General features: G+C 32.7%; 5 protein-coding genes across 6 annotated transcripts; 1 reads left to right on the forward strand and 4 right to left on the reverse strand.

Moving 5' to 3' along the window:
- Positions 1-707: 707 nt before the first annotated feature.
- On the reverse strand, positions 708-6,516 carry LOC132722600 (uncharacterized). Its single transcript, XM_060707122.1, has 3 exons — positions 6,507-6,516; positions 5,904-6,422; positions 708-4,826 (listed from the first exon to the last, which is right to left on the reverse strand). The coding sequence occupies exons 1-3, from the start codon at positions 6,514-6,516 to the stop codon at positions 3,820-3,822; spliced, it is 1,536 nt and encodes a 511-aa protein (XP_060563105.1). The 3' UTR covers positions 708-3,819.
- On the reverse strand, positions 6,425-7,349 carry LOC132722602 (uncharacterized). The gene is made up of 2 exons (XM_060707124.1): positions 7,210-7,349; positions 6,425-6,981 (listed from the first exon to the last, which is right to left on the reverse strand). Exons 1-2 carry the CDS (start codon positions 7,276-7,278, stop codon positions 6,598-6,600), a joined length of 453 nt encoding a protein of 150 aa, XP_060563107.1. The 5' UTR covers positions 7,279-7,349; the 3' UTR covers positions 6,425-6,597.
- A 326-nt stretch (positions 7,350-7,675) lies between these two features.
- LOC132722604 (zinc finger protein 862-like) lies at positions 7,676-10,969 on the reverse strand. Its single transcript, XM_060707127.1, has 4 exons — positions 10,037-10,969; positions 9,247-9,707; positions 8,898-9,016; positions 7,676-7,858 (listed from the first exon to the last, which is right to left on the reverse strand). Exons 1-4 carry the CDS (start codon positions 10,425-10,427, stop codon positions 7,846-7,848), a joined length of 984 nt encoding a protein of 327 aa, XP_060563110.1. The 5' UTR covers positions 10,428-10,969; the 3' UTR covers positions 7,676-7,845.
- Positions 10,578-16,502, reverse strand: LOC132722601 (uncharacterized). Its single transcript, XM_060707123.1, has 5 exons — positions 16,380-16,502; positions 12,340-12,511; positions 11,801-11,911; positions 10,955-11,005; positions 10,578-10,792 (listed from the first exon to the last, which is right to left on the reverse strand). The coding sequence occupies exons 2-5, from the start codon at positions 12,500-12,502 to the stop codon at positions 10,578-10,580; spliced, it is 540 nt and encodes a 179-aa protein (XP_060563106.1). The 5' UTR covers positions 12,503-12,511; positions 16,380-16,502.
- A 192-nt stretch (positions 16,503-16,694) lies between these two features.
- Positions 16,695-23,896, forward strand: LOC132722603 (uncharacterized). Of its 2 annotated transcripts, XM_060707125.1 has the most exons (7): positions 16,695-16,878; positions 17,797-17,907; positions 18,552-18,662; positions 19,626-19,736; positions 20,509-20,619; positions 21,626-21,668; positions 23,447-23,896. In XM_060707125.1, exons 1-7 carry the CDS (start codon positions 16,707-16,709, stop codon positions 23,808-23,810), a joined length of 1,023 nt encoding a protein of 340 aa, XP_060563108.1. In that variant the 5' UTR covers positions 16,695-16,706; the 3' UTR covers positions 23,811-23,896. The 2 variants fall into 2 exon arrangements, with proteins under 2 accessions (XP_060563108.1, XP_060563109.1); XM_060707126.1 differs by lacking the exon at positions 19,626-19,736.
- The last annotated feature ends 1,913 nt before the right edge of the window (positions 23,897-25,809 follow it).

The raw sequence follows: 25,809 nt of genomic DNA on the forward strand, positions 1-25,809 counted from the left end.
GAAAGGTAAGTACAGACTGTAAAGACTTGTGGCTGCACCTAAGTCTGTCTGTGAAAAAGACTTTCAACAATACCAGTAAACATGCAGGAAGACTGTCTGTTGAATTGCAAATCCTTGCTCTAACATCATATAAAGAAAAAAAAACACCTGCAAAGACCTTAGTTTTCTTGCAAGCCATGCATTTTACTGCTGCATGCTTTAATGTCTTCACAATTAATGTTTCTGTGAGGGAGCAGAGTATAAGGTAAATAAAAACATGCAACACACTATGTCATTATTATTTTGTAACAACAATTAAATGGCAATAAAATCTCTGCAACTGTTGTTCCCTTGATTGTATTATTGCTAATTCACAATGAAAGTTTCACTGCAGATTTGGCATTTACTTAATTTCAGGCTAGGAGCCTTTCCTGAACTCTTTTTATTGCTTTGGAAACAGTTTTGTACAAAGGACAATGTCCTTTACAGAAAGTAATTGTATAATATGTTAAAGGGCTTGATATGTGATAAAAAATGTTTATTAAAATGTCATAATAGTATGTGGAAATTTGTTAACTACAGAACCTGTCTGAGCAAAGGGTGCACTCTGCCTCTAACCTTGTTAATAGGTTTACAGTACTTAAAAATAAGTTAAAAGCTCTTTTTGTGTTACATTACAATGCTCAGTTATAAAAAGATGATCAAAAGATCCTTTATTTCCACCCCTGCGAAATCAAGTTCATGATTTCATGAACTTTTAATGCCAATGAAGGATTGTTCAAGAACAAGTCATCATTAGTTCAAAAGGCGAGTTCAAGGACTTTTAACTCATGAACCATCCTTAAAGCAAGTTCATGATTAATTCATGTACTGTTAATGAACATTTATAAGCTCATGAATAGTCAGTAAATTTTGGCTTATGAGCTGTTCATGAGTTTAGGCTCATGAACTTTTTATAATATAAAGTCCTTGAACTGCCTATGATTTTTACATGAATATGAGTTAGAAATAGATCATGACTCATAAACATTCCATGTACCTGTAATGCTTGATAACCATGTTTATATATATATCATATAGCCACGTTTCTTAAAAGTTTCCAGATTCAAGCTCTAACACGTTTGGATTAACACACTCAGTGCTGAGGAAAATTGCATATTTTTACTATGCCAAGGCCCATAACTCTGCCATTCAAACATGAAATTCACATGGAAAACCCCAGATGCACAACAACACATGCGAAGCAATACTTTTCTTTTAGCTACTTAGCGACACAACATGAAAATTGCAACACAGCTTGAAAATTTTTACTAAATAAGGGCCCATAGCTCAGCTGTTACGAAATGAATTCACACAGAAAACCCCAGGTGCGCAACAACTTATGCTGAACAACATTCCTGTGCAGTTTCATAGCTCTATATCAAATATTTTTTTAGCTATGTGCAACAAAAGTTAAATATTGCAAATCTTTAATAAGGGCCCACAACTCTGCTCTTACTAAATGAATTCACACAGAAAACCCTAGATGCGAAACACATGCTGATTAACATTTTTGTGAAGTTGATGACTGTGGATCAAATACTTTTTGGGCTACATACGACAAGTTTCAGATGAACTGACGGACGAACAAGTGCAAATCTAAAAGCCCCCCACCATCTATAGTGGGGATAAGAAAAGAGATACTCAGATTACACAGTGAAATGGATAAGGCAACAAGAAAAGTTAACAAGTATAATATTTACTAACAATGTTTCTTGGATATTTATTATTAAAGCTGCTCTCGGACCCCACATCCTGGTTCAAATTTATTTTAAAATACAAAGTAACCAAAACTCAAGGGGGCCATTGGCCCCAGGTCGCTCATCTAAGTAAAGAATGATAATGTTGTAAAAAAAACAAGAACATTTTTGAAGTTTTTCCTACATAAGTCTATGTAAAATCAAGTGACCCCATGGGTGGGGCTAATATTGACCCTGGGGCCATAATTTGATCAATATTGGTAGAGGTTTACTAGAGCATGCTACACACTAAACATCTAAGCTCTAGGCCAAATAGTTTCTGACAAGAAGTTTTTCCTATATAAGTCTATGTAAAATCAAGTGACTCCTTGGGCAGGGCCATTATTGTTCCTCTGACCATAATTTCAACAAAGTTGGTAGAGGTTCACTAAAGCATGCCACACACCAGATATCTAAGGTCTAGGTCAAATAGTTTGACAAGAGATTTTAAAAGTTTTTCCTATATAAGTCATGTAAAATCAAGTGACCCCTGGGCAGGGCAAATATTGACCCTGGGGCCATAATTTGAACAATATTGGTAGAGGTTTACTAGAGCATGCTACACACCAAATATCTAAGCTTTAGGGCAAATAATTTTTGACAAGAAGATTTTTAAAGTTTTTCTTATTGGTTGCCATGGTTGTATGGCAACCAGACTTTTAAAATTGAATTTAATTTTTTGAACAACTTTTGCAGGGGACCACCTGAGGATCATTTCTGTAAAGTTTAGTTGCAATCGGCCTTGTTGTTTAGGAGATGTCATTTTAAAGAAAATCTTGTTGACGGACTAAGACGAACACAAGGCCATCACAATAGCTCACCATTGAATGTAACAGTTTGGACACTTTTATCCAGCTTTTTTGTAAAACTTTGCGTTAATATTGACAAAATATTGACCTACATACATGTACATGCAACAGAATTAGCACTTAAATTAAATGGCGTACACTTATTTCATGGAAATTGCAAAACCTTCATATCATTGTACTGTAATAATTATATTAATCAAATATATGTAAATACACACCAATATTAAAATAAAAGTAAAAATATGAGGATATCAGCTTTAACAGAGTATACATGTAAATGACATCAACAGTATTAGCACTAGTATTTAATTAACGTAATTACAAATTTTTACATCTATGTATCTGTAAAATACATCTGTTTTAATAATGTAATTAAATACAGAGATGTTAATGCCCACTGATGTTAAAATTACATGAAAAATATGTGGGATAGTAGCTTAAAGATTCATAACTAACTAATCACAAATCTTTCAACAACTACTTAAAAACTGCATGGCCATGCTTGTTAGCAATTTTGACTATAACAGCTTTATTTTCCTCAGTTTGAATAAACACTAATGTACAAAGTAGCTCATCTACTGGAACAATATCTGTGTTGTCTGTAAGGGTAACTGCCAATAACTGCTTCCCTGCTGCCAATTTTGAAAGCCATGACTGACGATTGTTCTGTAGCTTCAGAATAACAGCATACACTTTATCTTGATGTGGAACAAACACATAATACTGAACTAACCCTGCTGAGGATCCAGAATAGAGAACACAGTGACATATCCGCTTTTTCATTCTAGAGTATTCCCTTGAGTAGAACTTGCAACCATTGACAATAACTCTGTGTACTTTCCTGAGCTCACAATCATTTTGTAAACCTAATGCCCGATAAAGGTCAACCAATGAGGATGCAACAGGTTTTAGCTTTCCTATTATTTCACAGTTGGAAGTTGTGCAAGTTACCTTTAATTTATGTCTATTTTTCTTGCACACATCCTCTCTTGATCTAAGAAATATAGAAATTTCCTGACTTCTTAATGCTTGTTTAAGAACATCACCAGTACCATGTACAGACTGAAGTAATTGTGCATTGCAATCTTCAAAAGGGAAACAACTCCAAGCCCAAATAGGTCCAAGCCTCCTTACATAGTATGGCAAATGGAGGCAAACATTGTGGACATTTAGACCACAACTACCATTACCATACAGTTCTGAAAAACTGCAGTAAAACCTGGTTAACAAGTTCTCAGCATGTTCAAGCATTGTTAGTGATATCTTGTCACCGAGTAAAATGTAAATAGCCTCAGAAAGATAAGCAAAATGCTCCAAATACTTTTCTGGCAGAATATCCACAAGACATGGCAAAGAGTAATAAAGCAGAAAAGACTGCAACTCTGTAGCTTTAAAATTGTTAAAGTGTTTTTCAAGGTCTCTTGGCAACCTTTCAATCTGATAAATGGCTTTATGTTTTTCATTCTATCAGAGATTTCTTTTAACTGTTTTCCAACAAAATATCCTTGACCTGCTTCAGATGCTGAAAACCATTTGCACATTAGAGTTTTGGTAATACCCAGAAGCACTCCGTGCATATAATCAGGAACTGTTCCTGAAACCATATCAAAAGCATTGAAAAGTGATAGTCCTGACACACCCTTAAAGCCTTTTACTCTTGTTTGTTCGGATGCTAATGCCATATTTTCTATAACACTTTCATGCGTTCTCATTTCAAACTGCAACTGTTTTTGCCTATATGGGTAACTTTTGCTGTGGCCCCGGCCTTGCTTAACAGTGACACCAGGTTCATCACAAGAAATGCAAGCATTAGCTCCATTGTAATATGTCATATTTAGTACCCCTGCTTTAGCTGGCAGATCAACAGTCACACACAATAAAGAAAGTGTTACTGTTATTTCATCATCGTTAAGTTGCATCTGCATACCATTTACTGATAAATTATTTATTTCATCACTCAAAGACTGAAGGATGGTTTTAAATGGAGGTTTTCCTTTCCCTTGCCATAGGACAGATAGTAATATGTTTTCCCTTGCAAATCTGAGAGAAGGACTTAGTTCATTGATCACTAAAAAAACAGGCCAAAGCTCAATTTTGGATGAAGAGTACAAATTGACCCCATCTGTGTTTAATGTTACGGTTAAGTTCAAATTTTCTGGATGCATGATACTCTGCTTTTCCTTGTAAAGCTGACCACTGCATATGTCCGTCAAAACTTCATCTTGGTCATCTTTCTGTCTGTTGATGTCTTCTAATATCCCTGAAAAAATTTTGACGCCAAATTAAAATTCATGTACCTATATTTTGCATCCCATATATTTCAAATTTTTTGTAAGGCATTAAATTAGTTTTAACAAAGATTTGCACTAATATCTCTTTCTATATATATTGTAAACAAATTTTAGCCTTTAAAATAGTAAACATTGTTGACTGGACTGCAGTTTTAATATGCAATGTATTCTGAAAGCTTCTTCTCTTTGGACCCATTGCTTTTGTGCTCAGACCCATTGATTTCAAAGATGTGCACCATTTGACCCATGGTATTTGATTTCTCGATTAATCTCTGGGACCATCCAAGGATCATTCCTGTTTAATTTCATCACTATTGGTGCAGGGGTTTAGGAGGAGATAGTTTGCAAATGTTGACAACGTATCCGGACACGGTTATAACAAAAGCTAATAAAAATCCTTAAAGGGCCTGAATAATTCTGACAAAAATCTATGAACCAAAAAATGCTGACGATATGCACAAGTAGACTTCATACTAAACACTTGACTCCTGTAAAGTTTGGAAGAAATTGCACCAGCAGTTCCAGAGGTTTTGTGACAGACGGACAGAGAAGTGATCCCTATATGTCGCTCTGCTACTTTGTAGCATGCATTTACGAAATGAAAGTAAGCAGTTTCCAGCATATTGCAAATAGTTATGTTCTAGTCACGTACAAAAAATTCTTTTTTTTTTGCAAATTAGTACATTCTCCTTATTATTGATTTATATGTGACTCTTTTTTTTGCTCCTCTCTCAACAGTATTTAAGTAATGTAGCTAACCATCATTCCTGGCAAGTTTTACCAGTACTAGACATCTTTTCCCCTGCTCAAGCTCAAACTACTATTTGCTTCTCCCAAAATTCGAGCCCATGCCAGAGATTGCTGGATAAGAAGTCAGAGACTCTAACTACATGTACTAGACCGGGAAGGTGGTCATGTACATTAGTATGTGAATTGGAATACTGAAATATGATATGATGTAAAAAAGATCCTTAATCCAAGCATTGGTACCTATTCATGTTTTCAGCTGCAAGCTTAAACTAAACAAATCAAAGAATTATACTAACCAGGACTTATAAGCAAATTTTTCAATAGTGTTTCTATGTCAGCCAGTATGAAGTATTTTCCAGGTTGTTTTGTTCCATCTTGTAGTGAATGTCCTCCTATGTATCTTAGCCCTGGGCATTGCTCTGTCAGACATCTATACACTGACCTGTCTTCAGGGAAAATACATCCACATGCTGAGCAATAATGAATTTCTTTGTAAGAAGTAGTGGGAACATGTGATAGCAAGTGATCATAATTTAGCAAAGTCCTGTAAGAATCAGATGCAGAGACAGATGACATTGTATTTAAAATATCTCTGCAGGCACTTGCAGTTAACTTGTGTTTTTGAAAGCATGATAGTATGTTTAAAACATTTTCATTTGAAGAAGCATCTTCTCTATTCAACTGTGTAGCAACTGATGAATCACTATCACTGTTAGAAAATGCGGATTCATCTGACAATGAGGCATCAGTTTCGAAGGAGTCGTCGGTAGACAACAATGGATCAGGCTCATCTGGACAAGTATCTGGAAGACAGACTTCCCGAAAGTTAAAAAAAAGTGTCAGACATTCGGTCTGACAAACCATGGAAATCTGTCAGACCGAAAGGAAATCTGTCAGACCGAATGACATTAAACAAAATCGAAGGAAACTTGTCACATTTATTTCAGTTTAAATGCAATTTCTTATAAAACATGTTTTCATATTCATTTTTTATTCTCTGCTAAATGCCATTAACTTATCAAAGTTCAATAGTTCATCTTGAAAGTCAAAACACTCTTCTTCAATATCTGGGTCAGAATCTTTGTCACACAGAATGTTAATGTCCCTCTCAAGTGGCATGTAAGACTCTGTCACTTCATGAATTTCCTCCTGTGGCACAGATATACCCTCCTCCAAGGTAGCTGGCTCGGTGACACCCTGATCACTGTCTGTGTCATGTGACTCTTGACTTATTTGAGACTCTTGTGATCCTGATATCTGCTGGACATCTTCAGTGTCAGAATCGTATTGTATAACAACAGACTGTTGTGATTCTGAAGTTCCCTTCTTTTCCTGGCGTCTGTATGTCATTCTTCTCCCCATCACAGATCCAGACTAAAAATAAGAGCAAATTATTGTTCCAATTTAAGTAAAATGGATTTAATCATCTGGGATTTAGGTTATGTCATAGAACCATAACAGTATCTTCAAATTGATAGTACCAAATAAGACGGAATTTTCATTCTTTTATTGTAATAACATTTGTATCCACTGTATTTTAAATGATCATGTAAATGATCTCTATTACAAATGATTTGAAATTAGTTATTTCAGGAAACTTACCAGCCAGTTGTCAATGGCATCATCTGGATTAAACTCCACAATTTCTGGGGATTCCAGTTTCACAGTCATAAGGTCATTCAGCAATGATGGTCCCAGACGGGATCGTCTACATGTTTTCAAAAGTTTTAATTGTGAGAATGCTGTTTAAGGAAAACTTGTGGTGGGAGGTCCCCCATGAGGGGCAATCAGTAAAATAATTTTGGTTTTTCATCTTGATTTCCCTGAACAAGTACTCCCTTTTTTTTCACCAAGATTTTTTTACCTGAGTCAGGAACATCATAGCTGCATGATACAGAATATATATATTTATATAAAAAAATTTAGGACATGTTTATCTTGACGATCTTATCTAATGTTGTACATGACTAACTAGTCAATTATTCTTGTTGCTTTTTTCTGCAGCCTTGGTTTTCATTACTTATAGCTATAATCATTATTTTCTAATGAAACTCTATTTTAAGTTTTAAAAACAATGTTGCCAAAAAATAAATAAACAAATAATTTGTACATTTGTCTTACTTCTTAGTCACAAGTTTCTTCAGAAGGTTCCATTCACTAACCACGCTGTCTGTAGAAATGTCGGGAATAACCCTTGATAGGCTTTTCTGGAAATGCTGGCAAACAAGTTTCAATTCTTCATTCCCATACTCTTAAAAAGATAATTAAAATAGCTTTAATTATATGATACGCCTCCATATTTATCATAAATTATGCATTTAGCAATATTTGTAGGTCTCAAAGATATAACATGATTGAACATACATTGTAATTTTAATGTCAAATAATGTGCCTCATGGCTCCATCATTGGTCTGATTTCATTTTTTTTTTGTATTTTTTTTTTTTTAATTTGTGACTTGTTGCTATGATATCAAAACAATAATTCAGGAAAAGCTACAGATTGAAGTTACATATTACTCTGTGCAATTTTAAAATAAACATTTTCTATATTTGAAACTGTATGTTGTGTTATGACTTTCCGTTCCTCTTTATAGGTAAGAAATAGAATCTTATGATTGAATTGTTAGGTGAACATAATGAAAAGCTGCAATAAAACAGGACATGAAACACAGTAATTAAAAAAAAAACATCACATTCTAAACTGTTCAACACATAACAAGTTATAGCTATTATAGCTAAAACTATTACAAAAGTTTAACTCCAACATTGTGAACTGAGACCTTTCAATTCAGAGCTTCCAGGCATAGGCCAGCTCCCAAACTGTAGAATTTTGGTGGCATTTATGACATTTTTGGATTCAATCTGAAACCTCTGCTTAATAGCATCACAGAAACCTTCCAAAATTTCATCTGTATATTTCATAGCTGGTGTTGCTCCCTTCAAGGCAATTCCTTCAAACTTTCCAGACTCAAGAAGCCGATTTAAAGCTTCACAACTCCTGAATATGTTATGATTATATAAGTGTGTCTTTAAGAACAATGGAATTTTCCAGGAAGAAAATCAAACACATGGGAACAAAGTTCATTACACATAACATAATTTAAGTAATGTTTATTATATAAAACTTATATTGTGAAAACCAAATAGAATTCACATGATAATTGATTTGGGTTAAGGAAAATGTTCATATAATTGATATGTATCTGTGTTGTTGGTTCTCAATTTCAAAGTCAACTTAAGTATATATATGTTAATTAGAAAGTCAAAGAAATTCATTATTTCAACTTACTTCCCCTTTTTTTCTGACAGAAGCTCAATAGTTGATTCCACCCAACATAAACTATCTGACAATGTACCTTCTGGTCTCTGCAGTTTCAATGACAATCTGATGGCTGGTTCCAGAGCATCCTAAAAATTGAAATGGATTTCTTGTTACATGTCATCAGATAAAAAGCTGAAGTACAAAATTATAAGTGTTTGTCTTCATCATAAACTGTAAACATCTTAAATATTTAATAACATATGCAATTATTTAGAAACTTATTTTGCCAGGTTGCCCTCTAAAATGAATGATTTTCTTGTACTGGTTAGGAGCCATATTTATTAAGTTTAGACTATGAATCAGCAATAATTCTCACCTGTAAGAATAAGACAAAAGCCATAAGTTGCTTGTCACACATAAGCTTGAGCAGACCTTCCCCTTTCGCATTGCCATGACTGGCAGTTGACAAATGAGCTTCTAATGCATTGTAAGTTTTTGTGAATGCAAACATTCCTCTGTACAAATGTGGCAGCCATCTGGTTCCTGTGACTTTTGTGGGGAAAATGCCTTTTTTCATAGCTTCAATAGAAGTCTTCAGTCCTTGTTTATTCTTATAGCTTTTTTTATAAAAATAATACAGTCCAATGAGTAGGGTCATCAATTTGTCATATAGTTTTGACTTTTTAACAACATCTCTGAAAGCAAGTTCAAGTCTGTGACAGAAGCAATGTATATTGATAATTTCTGGGCTGACATGTTCTTTCAATAGAGTTGAAAGACCTGATCTCACTCCTGTCATATTGGACGCCCCATCACTACCCATAGCAATAAGTCTGCCTGAAAAAAACAAAAACAAAATGCTTTATGATTAAGATTTTATAAAAAAATGTTACAATTTTGGTAAATTGGGTATTTATTTTTTTATTTCAATAATATATTTTCATTTTTGGTTCATAAATTTATTTCATTTTGCTCCATAAACAAAAAATAAACAAAATGCTTTATGATTTTTTTAAAGAATGTAAATTTACAATTTCATTAATGCTAAATTAGGTATCTTTTAATTATAATAATATATTTTGGTTCATAAATTTATTTTATTTGGCTCTTATATGCAGTCCAATGAACAGGCTATAAAGTGTGTGTTTACTTCTATTGTTTCTTACTTTTGTCAATGTTATTTTTCTGGAGAACACTGGTTACATGCTCCAAAAGGTCTTGGGATCTTGTTGAGTTAGGGGTTGACATGTTGAGAAATCTCTCGGTAACAACACCCTTCAAAGCACTCCGTATGTACATGGTCTCTTGTTCATCGCCAGACACATCAGTGCTACCATCCATCATAAATGAAAAAAAAGGATTTTTCTCGGTAAGGTTGACAGTTTTCATTCTTTCTGTCTCGGCAATACTATGAATAAAGTCCCCTGCTGCCTTTTCATTTGTGTAGGTACTGCCAATGTCTATATTCTTAGCTCTGTCAATATCACACAGCCACATGTAGTCGGTTAAGGGGCGATTATTTTTGGCTATTGCATGGGCATTTTTAAACAAAATCATTAACCTGTCTCTTTCTGCCTGCTTCAGTTTTTTAAGGGCTCTGCCAGCAACTGACTGGATTTTTTCAACGGTAGTTTTCGATTTATTTTGCACATAGATGTGTGCTTTTTGATGACTTTTAGATTTCTCATGATCATCCAATGAAGATACTCAGAAATTCTTGCAACCAAGAATAAACGTGTTGGTATTACTTAAATTCTTTTCAGTTATTATTTTTTCACTGTAATAATCACCACATTCGGCGCAACGCATGTTCCCCTTCTCCGTGTCATAGACTAACCATTCGCGTCCCTGTTTCCATTTCTCATTAAATTTCCTCTCGGTTCTGTTATTTTCGTACCTCTTCTTCATTTCTGCTCGCTCCTCTGAAGTATTTTTTCTTTTTTTACCAGGTTTTGCACCATCGTAATATTTTAGCGACGCCATTTTTGTTTTAACGCGGCTTGGATAAATGCCGGACAGTCGGACCGATCCGGAATAAAGAATCGTCGGACCAAATCAAAATTTATCGGACATGTCCGTCGGACCGACGTATTTCGGGAAGTCTGGAAGAGGCTCATCTATTGACTGACCTTGATCTAAAAGAAAAACACAACAACAAAATACACCATATGTAAAGCACAGACACTAGTACCTACAGCATGACTTATAGATGGTACAGTAACAACTAAAACTACTCAGAGGCTTCTTAAACTCTACTCTTACGGTTTTGACCTAAGAAACATAAATTAGTGTAGAATATTTACAAAATATTTTTCGTATCGGTGAAATAATTATATTTTCACGAAACATGATAAGAATGCCTTATTTTCTCAAGCCGGAATGGCGAGTGAAAGTATTGAGTTTTTATCATGTTGAGTGAAAATATAATCCATATTTCACGGAAAAAAAAGAGGAAAATAACCTTTTTATTAAGTTGTACAAAATAAAACAACCTCCTGATCCACTTCTGTAATATACTACATGTACAGTTGCACTTGCTTCTTTCAATACACAGATGATGTCATTTTAAGAGAAAAATATGTACATGTCACACAATTTATCATGTTTATCTTAATGTTTTAATCTTGATTCACGAATAACAGTTAATATAAAAGAATTTTTAATATACAAATTTAGGTAATGTTTTCTTACAGATACATAAGTAAAACAACATGTGGCCATCAAAATTAATTGTTAACCCAAACATTTGGAAAAAATCTTTATTATTTCGAAAATTCATCTTTTTTTTCAGTGAACATACATTGAGTATTTTCAAAGTGAAGGAAAATTATTGTGAAATAACAATTTCAAGTTGTTACATGTCTTGTTGATATGATTAGCTATTGTAAGCTCTTATATAAGTAATTTCTACACATGAATACAAATTTTACCAGCATTTTCTTTCAAAATCTTCCTACTGGATTTCCATCTGTACAATGTTCGTGTTGGAACTGGCACATTTTCATCGTATCGATAAAGTTTTTTAAGACGTTTTACAGGAGCTGGAATAGCAAAAGTAAAAAAGGTTTTGAAAAAAATAATTAACTGCAGTGCTATTTCAGGGTTATAATTATATTAAAGAACAATTAATATTTCTTGCTGTTTAAAAGCCTGTGATTTAGAGAGAAAATACAGAAAAAATGTGTAAAATTTCAAGATGGAAGTGCCAGTTTTTAAAATGTCCATCTAAATGAAAATAAGGAATTATATCTATATATTTGTAGCATAGAAACAGCCAACACTAGAAAACACACTGTGTTTTAGAAGGTTTATGCTTATTCAAAGTTGGTTTTGTTAAATACTCTGTTTGATTTGATATCAAGGAAGAACACCAGATCCTCAATATGGGTGCTGTGCAATTTGAACCAGTAAATTACACAAATTGTAATTGAGTATCATGGGTGAAGGACAATTAGTACTAGTTACTTACACAAGTTATGTTGAGTAGCAAGGTGTTTCTCTATTGAGTGCTTTGAAGCCACAACTCGCGAGCACATCAAGCATTCAAACATCCGTTTCCTTGCCCTCTCTCCAACTCCAATTTGTGATATTTCTCTGTAATTGTTTTTCTTTGAATTTGATGCTTCTGCCATTGTTGCTACCTGTGTAATATATTTCTGTTAATCAAACTCTCTTAAATTGTGTATCGAGGTCAAGTCGGCCTTAAAACTTTCTTAGCCAGGAGTCATGTCCGCCCCATAGCATCGTTAACCCCGCCCATATTATAAATAAATTTACCATATTATTTTGATTATGGCTCAACACTTGACGCAAGAAAACGATATGATTTTGTTAACAATCATTATGGAATGATAAAATATCTTGTCTTAATAGCCTATAATAGGTGTTAGGTGGCCGCAAAAATACGCAAATATACCCAAATTTTACTCAATTACATTAAAATATATATGCATTAATAGGTATTTGACTATTTCACCATAAAATAACGAGTTTCATTATAAATAATATTAATAAGGCCAAAAAAAAACTATGTCTGGTTCAGGAAACATTGGTCCAAAAAATTAGGAGGGTAGTGATTTTTTTTGTTTTGTTTTTTTGTTATCAGTATATAGATGTGTTGCTTGCTTAACATACTTAAACAAAGATTGTAATCAATCAATGCAAACACCATTTTGTAATAAACTATCAGTATGTGATATTGTGTTGTTTATTTCTTGTATGTAGTCATTTAACCATGTAGCACCTGTATTCATACTAATTTGCTTTCTATTCTGCTTATTTATGTACCCTTTCCCTTTGAATCACCTGCTGTACTATGCTAACCTGCATCTGACAGGTCTGACAATTAAAAGATCAAGGATCACCTCTGTAACAAGTTAATAATAATGCTGTATTATAAGCTTAAAGCATCTGACATGCACTATTCCGGGGACCAAAATAACACAGCTATATATAATTTTAATATTAAACATATTCAAATGGTCTTCAGGGGGCGCAAATCTATAGATATATATGTGCAACTCTGGTGCCAACAGTTGCAGGGTTCTCACAAAGAAGGAGTCTTGGGATTCCCAAGCACAAAAAAGTAGGAGTTCCAGATCACATTGAATATGTTAAGCCATCTTTGCTGCACTTATATGCTGTTGACAAATATGATGTATAGACAGTATAGCAGAGTAAGGGGTTGGGGAGTCAGTCTCAGTTTGAACAGAGAAAAAGCTTATTCAGGAAAATGGTAATATGCCCCAAATGGAAAACACTGTACCATAAAAGTGATTGAAAAGATTTGAAATATAATTTCAAAAACATACATCATGATCAGACCATTATGCTGTTTTCTTACACCCCCCCCCCCCCCTTAAAATAGAAAATATTCATTGTATGTTACAAACACATACTGGTAATGGCTCCATCTCAACTAATGTAAATAATATCTTTAGTAAATTTAATTCCTAAACTATATTTTAAGTGTTATTACACACATTTTAACAAAACATATCTTCCTTTTGGTTACGATTTTTTTTAATTATAAAAAGTGGCATCGCGAAAATATGTGACAATTGAAAATGTGTCTGTTTCCTGGAGAAACATTCACAATTCTACTTATTGTTGATTTTGATCATATAAGATTAAATATCTTTTGATTATTTTAAGATTGTTACTCATCGGCTATTTCAACAGCCATCGTAAAACATAATTTTCACATTTGTAGTTTCGTTCCCAAAAATTTTCGTACCGAAAATCAAAAAAAATAGTTTAGGGTCGGCGTTAAAAAAATAGGGTCGGTCGGGTTCCCTGAACCAGACATATTTTTTTATTTTAGTCTACTGGTTGGAGAGATAACTCCGACACTAAATCACATACTTTTTGTAATATCTTAATTATCTTCCTGTATATTTTAAATATTGAACTACCTAAATAAAGTTCAGTTCAAAGACTTTACATTACACTACAAAAATTATGTATGAAAATGAGAATTGGTACTTCTTTAAGGTCCTGAATGGGGTATACAAAACATGGTCTTTTTACCCCTCAACAGTAGATAAAGTCGACACTTAAATTTTTAAGTAATAAATGACAGGAAAATCAGCATCATTAATTTATTTTTACATCTGATATGTTTTATCTATTTTTGGTTGATGTAAAAACAAGTTTTCAAAAATATTTCCCAAGTCAGTGGCCTGTGGTCAATACATTTCTAACGCAATCCGGTCAACTCGTCCCCTGGTCAACTCGTCCTCTGGTCAACTCGTCACCTTTTTGGTCAACTCGTCCCCTACTTTTGGTCAACTCGTCCTCAAAGAGTCAACTCGTCCCTAATATGGTCAACTCGTCCCCTACTTTCGATCTATTCGTCACTATTATGTTGTAAACCAATGTCTTTAAATAGTTCTTTTTATGTAGAATTAATAATGAATTTGATTGATATCGAAATATTAATAAAATAACGTCTTTTTTACGTAAAATTTTAAAATTTGCAAACATTCAATTAATGTTTAATCAATCGGATTTTTAATGTTAATTAAAACTTAAATTAGGTCCAACTCTTTGATTTTTAGACTGTATATGTCTTAGACAAATTTGTAGGGAATTTGAGAAATGCCTTCATGGATTCATACATCCTCCATGTCCTCGCATTAAAGAGATAAATATATCTGTTATAGTTGACCAATGCCGCTACCAACGGTAAAAAATACACCTTTCTCCAGGGACAGACGCACCAGCTGTGGGACAGGTACAGGAATGGGGAGTTGTCATCAACGGGACTTCTAAGAGAATTCGGGAACTTATATAATCCCCAAGAGTCGTAAGATGTCAAAAAAAAAAGACAATGAAATATGTGCATGCAAAAAACAATGAAAGTGAAAGTGAATATATATGATATAATATTGACAAAAAAGACATACTATATGATATTTCATCATTGCATATGAAACATGTTTTTATACAGTAAATGTTGTTGCTATTGATCGTCTTCGTGTTGTTTTTTTCTGTATGTAATTTAATCAGATTTATGCATAAATATACTTATTATTAGATAAAAAAAACTCCAAATATTCGCATACAAAAAGCGTCAAAATATGTCCAATTCAGTCATTTTATAATATATTTTAACAGTCTATAATAATTTATGGAATATATGAAAAACAAATAATAATGAAATATAGGGGACGAGTTGACCAGGGAACGAGTTGTCCAAGGGACGAGTTGACCAAAAAGGTGACGAGTTGACCAGAGGACGAGTTGACCAGGGGACGAGTTGACTCTGAATCTTTCTAACTACCTCATTGTAATTTAGTAAACAGAATGTTTTGAAGCAGATTTTGCTCAGGAAAAGTTTTGGTTAATTGAAAAATATTAAAAGTTTACCAACTTGCAAACAATCATCACATTCTGTCCTGCTCCTATACTACTAGGTGACCATATGCTTTTTTTGTTGAAAAACAAAGTTATGAAAATTATATTTATCAAGTGTCGGGGTTATCTATGGGTCGGAGTTATCTCTCCGACCAGTAACTATAAATGACTCGTAAATTAAGTAATTACAAAGGATCCTCATGGTACCTGTAACCAGTGTATTTACTATTTACAAACTACAAGACATATTTTTTTGAAAATGAATAGATCTATTACTTGACTGATAAAAATAAGAAAAACTAGAAAAAAATCTCTACTGCTGGTGGGGAACCAGTTTCCGGAAAAGACCAGTTTAATAACGGCTTTATTTCAGCTTTGTCAATGACAATCTTTAATCAGCATAATCAGGATGTTTTTTATTGTTTGGAGAATAAACTTCCTTTGAAGTTAGTATATAATTATATTATTAACATTGCATAAAAATGGTCGCATAAAAATATGCCACCTGTGTTACAAAAACGAATCGGGATGGGGGCGAATCGTTATATTATCACTACACTCGATGACGAAAACATTATCAATATCTATTGATATTTGTAAAATATAAATTCAATATAAATGCTTTATTTCAGAATATAAAATTTAACTTACCTTTAAAGTAAGATGAAACAGAATATTTTCTTTGACTGGACTACACAAAACTGTATTCCGTTGATGACGTCATATCGACAACACGAGGAATGACTTTTCAGTTTCATTGCATTTTTTATGAATTTTTTTTTTATACATCTCATTTGCATTGAAAAATAAAAATTGTATCAAATAAATAATTAAAAGTAGAAGCTTAACAAAAATAAGAGTTATAAGTTTAATCCTCATGTGCGAGAATTATCCGAGAGTGATACCGTGTGCAAAACAGGAACGTGTGCAAAAAGTTTGTTTACCGGGCGCAGTTTTGATATTCAAAGCGGTTTCAAAATGGCAGAGACAATATATCTTTTAGTGCAATGGGAAGATCGGTTTCTCAGTATTATACAGACAAAAGATATTGTTCGACCCAAGAAAGATGGAAAACTTTATTACGAAGGCGAACTTATCGAAGCTGTTTTTCAGAAGAAAACGTATCACGCTGTGATTTGTGAGATCAACAGTCAGTATTATTTTCTACATTTTTCCGAAATAATAAAGCAAGAAATGAAAGAAAATTTAACAATGTTTTATCATTGAATATTTTTTAATTTCAAAATAAACATAAAAATCGTTGATGTGTAGGATGTTTGTAGATTTATTTGAATAATGTAGTCAGTCAACCAGTTCCGATTTAGACTGGGACATACGTTATCGTATATCCCAGATTTAGAGCAGTTCCGGTTGATGTTGATTTATTTTTTTTCCACGGTGTAACGTTTAGTTTTGTTTTGTAGACCAAATAATATCTTAGACTTCTAAAATCTATTTTGGGCATTTTGCATAATTTAAAAGTGTATTTACTAAAATGGAAAATGATTGGGATGTTAAGCCTGTCCATATAGGGGAGCATATGCATCAATTTATATAAAAAAAACTTCAATTTAATTCATAAAGTTCTGCATATGTGGCCGAGTGAGTACCATAATTCCTATCACAAATCGTTCTTTATGTAGTTCCATAGAAGAGATTATAGAATAAGGTAGGATAAAAATCCCACATTAGGCTAAGAACTGTATTTAATTTAATGTTAAATTGAAAAGGTAGGATGATGCTTAAACGCATACGCCTTCTAAAACCTTAAATTATTATATTTCCTTATTTTAGTTTACTAGTTTTAAGCTTTGATACCCCAAACAAATCCGGCTACACTAATAACTATGACCATCAAAAAATGTTCTTCTATATTCCCTTTTTTTGTTTAATATTTATTCCTTTTTAATTAGGTGGTAATTATTTTTTGTTAAGGGGATGGGGCATATGTTGTGATCCGGTACAAACTTTTTTTCTAAAAGAGCTGATATAATAACTCTTGTCATGAGGCATAGTGCTTTTATTATTTTTGCCATGAGAATAAGTTTGTTGTTTGTTTTGTATGCAGCAAACAGGAAATACATTCTACAACAAAGTAAGCTTCCGCCAAAATATAATTACCATGAAGCCAAAGAGAAGTTGATGAAGGATAATACTTTCAACTGTGAAACTACAGCAGGTTGGTTGGTGAAATATTTAAAATTTAAAAAAGTTTTAAGTCCAAAAAAAGAAAAAGATAGTGCCCGATAAAGGAGGCATTCCCAATGCCAAATTGTTTTTTCTCAAATGAGAGGCAAAAAATTCCCGATTGTAAGCACTAATGTTTCTGTTAGTTTATCCAAATGTATTCTATTTCTTTAAACTATTTTTAAAGAAAATTCAAATCGAAACACCATCAATAGAAATTATTCTTTTGTTCATCTGTATCTGTTTTGTAGTTTCTAAAATTAAAATTTGGCATTTTACGACACTTTACCTCCCAGTTTCACCGGTGTTGGTGGCATTACCAAAACATGAAAAAAGGCCCTGTAGAACTAGCCAGTACTGGTGTCATAAAAGGAAACCTGCTTGTGAACAGTCTGGTTTGAACCCATGATCCCTGAGTAATCCTTGGTAATACTGATTAAAGTTCCTTAAATTGTAGCTAAATAAAATTGGCTAGCAATTTACTTTTCTTACTCCTCTGTTGGCACCAATAGAACTTGGCTGTCTATATGCTTTAAAATCTATGTAGGTAAATAAGAAAGTCATACATTTTTTATTGGTTTGCCTTAGTACTGTCACAAAAAGCATGTAAAACCATATTGACTAAAACTATTTCAGGAGTGAGTGAGAATGAGATCCCTCTCTGTACCTGGTCCCCTCCAAGGCCTGTAGAAAAAATGGCAGACAGCAGACCTCAGTCGACTTCTACACAAAACACAGAATCAGAAGGTAAACATTATGAAAGTCCTAAGTTGCAGAGCATGTGAAACTTGTTAAAAAAAATTAGCTGTTTAAACACACAGCCCTTCTATGGATGCTCTTTTATAATATAACTTTTTTTTCAAAGAATTCAGCTTAAATAATATATTTCAGAGTCATATAAGCTGTAAGTTTGTTACTTTTCATGTACACAACTTTACCTTTATAAAGCAGGGATTTTTTCCAGGATTTTGGGAACATGACCCATACCCATGGAATTGGGAATTTCAGCGGTGTTTTGTTAAAAATTGGGAAAAAATGCATAACTGAAATTTTGCAATGTTTAAATGAATGCAAACAATCACTGTCTAGGATGGCATCTTCAAACATTTAAGCACTATTACAGTGAAGAAGCCCTTATTTTCAAAGATTTTAGAATTTTTATTCAATATTTTTATTTTGTAACTTTCAATTGGGGATTTTTTTCTGTGGATTGGGAAAATAATATACTATTTTCAATTGGGAATATGACCCAATAACGGCTATAAAGTAGGCCAAAAAAAAAACCTGTAAAGCTACTTTTAGATTTTTTTATATGAATAGATTGAGGTTTACTCTAATGGTTCAACCTCTAAAATAGTAAATAGTACAGTGCGCAAGATTGTTTTAAAAATACTTTGGGGTATTTTTCAAACATTAAAATTAACTAATTTCAGCCATAACATGTTTAAATACCAAAAGTTATGTGTACTGTATACATATAACCTTTGTAATCTTGATTAAAATTCCTTAAATTGTAGATAAATAATATTGGTTAGCAATTTACATTTCTTACACTTTTTTTGGCTCCAAATGAACTTGGTTGTCTATGTCCTTTAAAATCTATGTATGTGAATAAATAAAGTCATACACATTTATGATAGGTTTGCTTACTGTTACTATTTATCTAAGCAAAAAGCAAGTAAAACATAATATTGACTAAAATTATTTCAGGAGTCGGTGAGAATGAGATCCCTCTCTGTACCTGGTCCCCTCCAAGGCCTGTAGAAAAAATGGCAGAAGGCAGACCTCAGTTGACTTCTACACAAAACACAGAATCAGAAAGTAAATGCAAACATGAAAGTCCCAAGGGGCAGAGCATGTGTCTAAGATTTGAAAACTTGTTTTACAGCCACTTGTTTAAAAAAAAAAAAGAGCTATTTAAACACACAACCTTTCTATGGATGCTTCATTTATAATACTTTACTGAGGATTTTCAAAGAATTCAGCTTAAAAAAATTTTGAATAGTCGTATAAGCCTGAAGTTTGTTACTTTTCATGTACAGAGCTTTTTCTTTAAGACACTTTTAGCTTTTTTATATGTTTACACTTGGCTCAGCCTTTAAAATAGTAGATAGTACGGGGCACAAAGTTGTTTTGAAAATGCTTTTGGGTATTTTGCAAACATTGAAATTAACTAATTACAGCCATTAATGTTAAATACTAAATACAAGTGAAGTGTATACATTTAACTTTGGTAATACTGATTAAAGTTCCTTAAATTGTAGCTAAATAAAATTGGTTAGCAATTTACATCTCTTTAATTACACTTTTTGCACCAAATGAACTTGGTTGTCTATGTTCTTTAAAATCTATGTAGGTAAATAAAAAAGTCAAGGTCATTGATGAGCCAATTTCCAGTTCAGTCTGATCTACTTGAAGGTCTTGTCCAAAGGGTTGTTGTGTCTAAGTATAAAGACATTACACCTAGTAATAAAAAAAGATCAATGTTAAAGTTTTCAGACGGGATACCGGAACATGTATGATTGGTTTGCTTACTGTTAATCTTTATCTAAACAATAAGCAAGTAAAACAATATTAACTAAAATTATTTCAGGAGTGAGTGAGAATGAGATCCCTCTCTGTACCTGGTCCCCTCCAAGGCCTGTAGAAAAAATGGCAGACAGCAGACCTCAGTTGACTTCTACACTGAAGAAATGTTCAGAAGGTACATGTTAACATTATGAACCTCCTAAGTGGCAGAGCATGTGTCTAAGCTTTAAGCTGCTTGTTTAAAAGACAGTTTTTAAACACACAAGGCTTTGCTGTATGCCAATTTACAAAATGAATGAATTAAATGATGTTTTTTTATGATACACTACCAAAGATTTTCATAGAATTCAGATTCACAACAAAATCATTTAACAATCATGTCAGCTAGAAGTTTGAATGATATTGCTTTTTCTGAAAGTTTTATATGTACATGTTAAGGTTTACACTTGGTTAAACCTCTTAAATAGTACAGGACACAAGATTGTTAAAAATTAGCTAATTTTAGCCATTAAATGTTTAAATACTAAATACATGTGTAAGTGTATACATTTAACCTAGGTAATCCTGTTGTTTAAAGTTCCTTAAAGGCACATTAGCTCTAAACATATTTTGGAGTATATTGATGAAATGGCTCTACTGAAAGAAAAGTGTAATTTTGACGTCCTTGTTCATTTTTAAATGTTCAAAGCTACCGCATATTGCATAAAAATTTAACATATTCACTTTGTTTACATGGATATTGGCACAATATAACCATATTTGTGTTGATGTGCCATAAAACACAAACAAACAAATTTACATGGATAAATTGAATTCTGCTCTTTCTATGAATTAAAAATAGATATATGCCTGGAAAATCTGTTTACTTCTTAGTTTTTGTCTTATATTTATATACCCAGGCTCAAGATATTGCTTATTTATGCGCTTTGTCAAATATCAGAATCACTGTGACTCTACACACAAAATGTAAGCAATGGTAGTAAGTTTGGTTCCAGTGAAAATAACAAAAATGTACTATTTCTTTGTTTAAATTTGAAAAATTGGTTTTAGCTAAATAAAATTTGTTAGCAATTAACATTTCTTTTGTAATGAGATGTTAAAAATGGTTTTCTAAAATTTGGGAAACAAAAAAGGGGGTTTAAAAACGGACAGAAAAAAATCTGGATATTGTTTTTTTTAAGGATCCAGCAGCTCAGAAAAGGATAAAGACACAAGGACATACACGTAAGTTAGGGTTTAATTTAGAAAATGCAATAATTAAAGTCTATCAATCATTTTGTCAGATGTTTTGAGACTTAAATTTTAAAATGTGAGATTTTACTGTATGCCAATTTACAAAATAAATGAATTAAAGATGGTTGTTGTAAGATTAAAAAAAATCACATAAGTAGTCTTATTTTGGTGGAATTCCACAGTAGGAATTTATTTATAGAATGACAATTGTTGCTTAAATGTACATGTAGATGACATCTTCCTACAGGGCTGATATCAGAGAACTTTAATATGAGACTTAACACTAGTGTTGTATAATCGGTCCAGATTTATAATCGATCATCGGTTTTAATCGAATATGACAAATCGATTGATCATCAATTAAATAATCGGTTGTTCCACACATGAATATCAGCTTCTATTTAGGTATCAAGCGTAAGTTACAGTGCATTACCTCATTCAAATTATGTTTTGATCAAAAGCATTTAATAAACATATACAACCATTTAGTCAATTATTTCTGCTTTTATTTAAAAGTGATTGAAAAGATTTGAAATATAATTTCTAAAATCCTACATCATCAGACCATTATGCTGTTTTCTTCCTGATTCACTCTGACTCCACACACCCACCTCCCATAAGAAAATATTCATTGTATGTGACCAACACATACTGGCAAATATCTCCATCTCAACTAATGTAAACAATACCTTAGGTAATTTTAATTCATAAACTACAATTTAAGTGTTATTACACACATTTTAACAAAACATAGCTTCCTTTAATTTGGTTACGTTTTTTTTTAATTATAAAATGCGGCATCGTGAAAATATGACAAATGAAAATTTGTCTTTTTCCTGCAGAAACATTCACAATTCTACTTGTTGTTGATTTTGATTATATAAGATTAAATATTTTTTGATTATTTGAAGGTTGTTATTCATCGGCTTTTTCAAAAGGCATCGTAAAACAAAATTTTCAAATTTGTAATTTACGGCAAAATTTACCGTACGTTGTTGATGTAACTTTTTGAAGACAAAGTTTACTGGTGTTTATTTGACATGTACAAAATAGATCTAATGTTGGTCACTATCTTAATAATATCTGTCATATTTTGCGGTTCGGATCGGAATATCCGTCCCGAGGTGACCCGCCCATTGGGCGGTAACGAGGCTTGCCGAGTTACCGCCCATGGGCGGGTGACCGAGGGACGGATATTCCGATCCGAACTGCAAACATATGTCAGATATTTTTTCTGGCATGTTCTACCATATTCCATTATATTTTAATTCTTTATCTTTATTTTCAATGAAAATTTATATCATTACAACCGTAACTACTTTCATTCAACAGCGTATGAATTACAAAAATCATTCATAACGGTAAAATGACGTCATCTTTATCGTGCCATTGTACAGCACGCGACTCATCTGGAACCCCCCATGCCAGATGAAATTTCCGGCATGGGTAAAACAAACGGAAACGCCAGTCTGATATGCAAGAATTTAAGTTCTTAAACAAATTTATTATCAAACAGGTCATTGATATTTTTAGCTTCTTGAAATTTTTGTCAGCGACAATCGATTATCATAGTTCATGTTCGTTTATCGCCGATCTGTGTCCAAAACGACCAATTTTCGATTAAAATCGATCATCGAAACATCACTACTTAACACTAATTTTGTGATCTATTGAAATATATAACTCCGCATATGAAAAGCTAAATAACCATGTAACTCACCCATGGAAAGCTAAATATTAATTTAATTCAACTGAATCATGTTTTTCAGGTGGGAAGATGAATGCAGAAGTCTTCGACGCAAGATCAGAAAACTAGAAGATAGGGTGGCCGCTTTGGAGAAACAGCCTAGCCGTGATGACCATGAAATGAGCAATTATGATCATATCAGTGACCCACAGGAGTACTTGGTTAAAGTAACAAAAACTATTTTCAATGAAATTGAGCTTAAGAGCCACTCAAGAACTGGGAAAAAAACGGCCAAGTGTTTGACAGAGCCTCGTCCAGCTCTTGACAAGGCTAAAATGATGAAACTTGAATCAATTGTCAGGACGAAAACAGGCATGAGCAAGGAACTGTTCTATAAAAAGTTTGAAAATTTACAAAAAGTTTTGCGGAGGAAACAAAACAATTAAAAGAAAAAATTAGAAATCCAAATAAAACACAACCAAAAAAAAGGAAGACATATGAATTACTACGTGTGCAGTGTTAAATAAAAGCTCATTTGAATGACAAAATATGTTATTATATTTTTCTACTCACATAAACAGTTTCTGCTTATATGAGTTTTTGTGACTGGTCTTTGTCTGTCAATTTTCTTGTCCTACATCTTTATGATCTTTTTTGCTCTTTTAAAAAGCAAATAAATATGGAAATTACAATCAAATATTACAAAAAAATCTTTGCCATCAGTTTTTTAATAAAATTTGAATTTTCAAAAACTGTTTATCATGGACTGTTCATGAGTAATGGTCCTTGAAATGTTCTATTGCTGTTCATGAAGTGAAAATGGCACAATGAATTTGTGCTAAATTGAGTCCTTGAAAAGTAACATTTTAGAGAAAATGTAATGAACTGTTCATGTCCAGGTAGTAACTGAATAGTTCATGAGCTTTGTACAGATATTTCATCATGAACTGTTCAAGGAAAATTCATTGATTCATATGTCATGAACTTTTTAAGAACCAAGTACTTTTCATGAACTACAAATTTATGACCTTATCAAGAATTTGTGCCATTTTTACTTCATGTACATCTCCTGAACAGTTCAAAAAAAAATTCATGAATTTGTATGAACTAATCATGAATAGTTCATGAATAGTAAGCATTCATTTTGCAGGGGCAGTGCATTATTGCTTTAGTAATTAAGATCTATAAAATAAACTCATGACTTTCTTGTTCAACTCCACCAATTTCAGTACATTGCTGCTGTACCTTCATTTGTATTCAGACGCCATAGAAATGAGCCTCAGGCTCTAACTTCATGTATTAGTAAAGACAATATGTGTCTCAAGTTGTATCTGAGTGTATGAGTGGCCATATAGGTCTCAGACTTTAACTGAGTGTATGAGAGACCATATAAAAGGCTTTATCTGAGTGTATTAAAGTGTGCTAAGAGGCCATATGAAAGTGGGTCTCAGGCTGTTATTTTTAACTGTTCTAAGTGTCTGGTATATTTTTGAATGCATTTCTATAATATTCAAACAAAATTTTATTTTATGTTGTCATAATGATTAAGTTTTGTATCAAAACATCATCCCACAATGATATACACCACTTTTCTGTCACATGCATTTACCACGGCAACTCAATGTCACAAGATTATTCTGCTTTTAAAGTGTCACTCTGACTCTCATTTTTCATTTGCCCTGTAAGTAACGTGTCCAAAATACAGGCAGAACCAAAATCTATGAATAATTCATGCTCAGGTTAGATTTCAAAACAGAAAGGAAAACTGATGTATGGCCATTATTAAATATCAGTATACAATTTTGATAAAAAAAATTACTCAAGTCTGTCGTTAATGTGACTATTAAATTTCTTGTTTATAAAAGATTCAAATTATAAAGGGATGAGAATTAATTTGGTGTAAAATTACACAATAATGGTAGAAAAAAATGATTTAATATACTTAACTTTCTCTATTTTGTTTAATAAGACATAATAATTATATAAAACTTATTTAATTTTCAACTTTCTTGAAAGAGATATATAGGACAGTGCAGAACATGACCAAACAGCATAGATATGCCAGTTGATCTTGGTTTGAACCGGTTTCCTCGACCACCAGCAGGTTATAGGGGTTAAAAAATATTATAAACAATCTGGGCAAGTCCATTAAAGAAAAGTAGCATGGTATTAAGGGTTGATTTCCAAGGATTCCTCGCATCCCTATAACAACTTGATTAACTTTATAAACTTGCAGGTTCCAGTACCATTCATAAACTTAGCTAGGCTCAATCAAATTGAGTCTACAACATTTTCAATTTTGTTGTTATAGGCGTTCTTTAGGGGTTTTGTTTTTCTCTCATCAAACAAACTGTCCTCAATTTTACTCAATTACATAAACATAGTAATTGTAAAATAAATTAAATTTAACTACAGACATTTTTGGCCTGGGCCCGTAACCGCAAC

The sequence above is a fragment of the Ruditapes philippinarum genome, unplaced genomic scaffold (assembly GCF_026571515.1).
Source record: "Ruditapes philippinarum isolate M1 unplaced genomic scaffold, ASM2657151v2 ctg9829_1_1_1_1, whole genome shotgun sequence".
In the NCBI taxonomy this organism is placed as follows: Eukaryota; Metazoa; Mollusca; class Bivalvia; order Venerida; family Veneridae; genus Ruditapes; species Ruditapes philippinarum.

What these genes read in the sequence shown, in the direction of transcription:
- LOC132722600 (XM_060707122.1), bottom strand. An exon ending in AAATTTGCTTATAAGTCCTG is followed by an intron (nt 4,827 to 5,903) that starts GTTAGTATAATT and finishes AAATTTTTTCAG; the next exon opens with GGATATTAGAAGACATCAAC.
- LOC132722602 (XM_060707124.1), bottom strand. Translation starts at nt 7,278, where the DNA reads ATGACTGTGAAACTGGAATCCCCAGAAATTGTGGAGTTTAATCCAGAT. An exon ending in ATGCCATTGACAACTGGCTG is followed by an intron (nt 6,982 to 7,209) that starts GTAAGTTTCCTG and finishes TCTTATTTTTAG; the next exon opens with TCTGGATCTGTGATGGGGAG.
- LOC132722604 (XM_060707127.1), bottom strand. Translation starts at nt 10,427, where the DNA reads ATGATTTTGTTTAAAAATGCCCATGCAATAGCCAAAAATAATCGCCCC. An exon ending in GAAAAATAACATTGACAAAA is followed by an intron (nt 9,708 to 10,036) that starts GTAAGAAACAAT and finishes TGTTTTTTTCAG; the next exon opens with GCAGACTTATTGCTATGGGT. An exon ending in CTTTTGTCTTATTCTTACAG is followed by an intron (nt 9,017 to 9,246) that starts GTGAGAATTATT and finishes TTCAATTTTTAG; the next exon opens with GATGCTCTGGAACCAGCCAT.
- LOC132722601 (XM_060707123.1), bottom strand. Translation starts at nt 12,502, where the DNA reads ATGGCAGAAGCATCAAATTCAAAGAAAAACAATTACAGAGAAATATCA. An exon ending in GATTTTGAAAGAAAATGCTG is followed by an intron (nt 11,006 to 11,800) that starts GTAAAATTTGTA and finishes TTTTTCTTTTAG; the next exon opens with ATCAAGGTCAGTCAATAGAT. An exon ending in AGACTTCCCGAAATACGTCG is followed by an intron (nt 10,793 to 10,954) that starts GTCCGACGGACA and finishes AAAATACTTCAG; the next exon opens with AGGAGCGAGCAGAAATGAAG.
- LOC132722603 (XM_060707125.1), top strand. Translation starts at nt 16,707, where the DNA reads ATGGCAGAGACAATATATCTTTTAGTGCAATGGGAAGATCGGTTTCTC. An exon ending in TGTGATTTGTGAGATCAACA is followed by an intron (nt 16,879 to 17,796) that starts GTCAGTATTATT and finishes TTTTGTATGCAG; the next exon opens with CAAACAGGAAATACATTCTA. An exon ending in ACAAAACACAGAATCAGAAG is followed by an intron (nt 18,663 to 19,625) that starts GTAAACATTATG and finishes AAATTATTTCAG; the next exon opens with GAGTCGGTGAGAATGAGATC.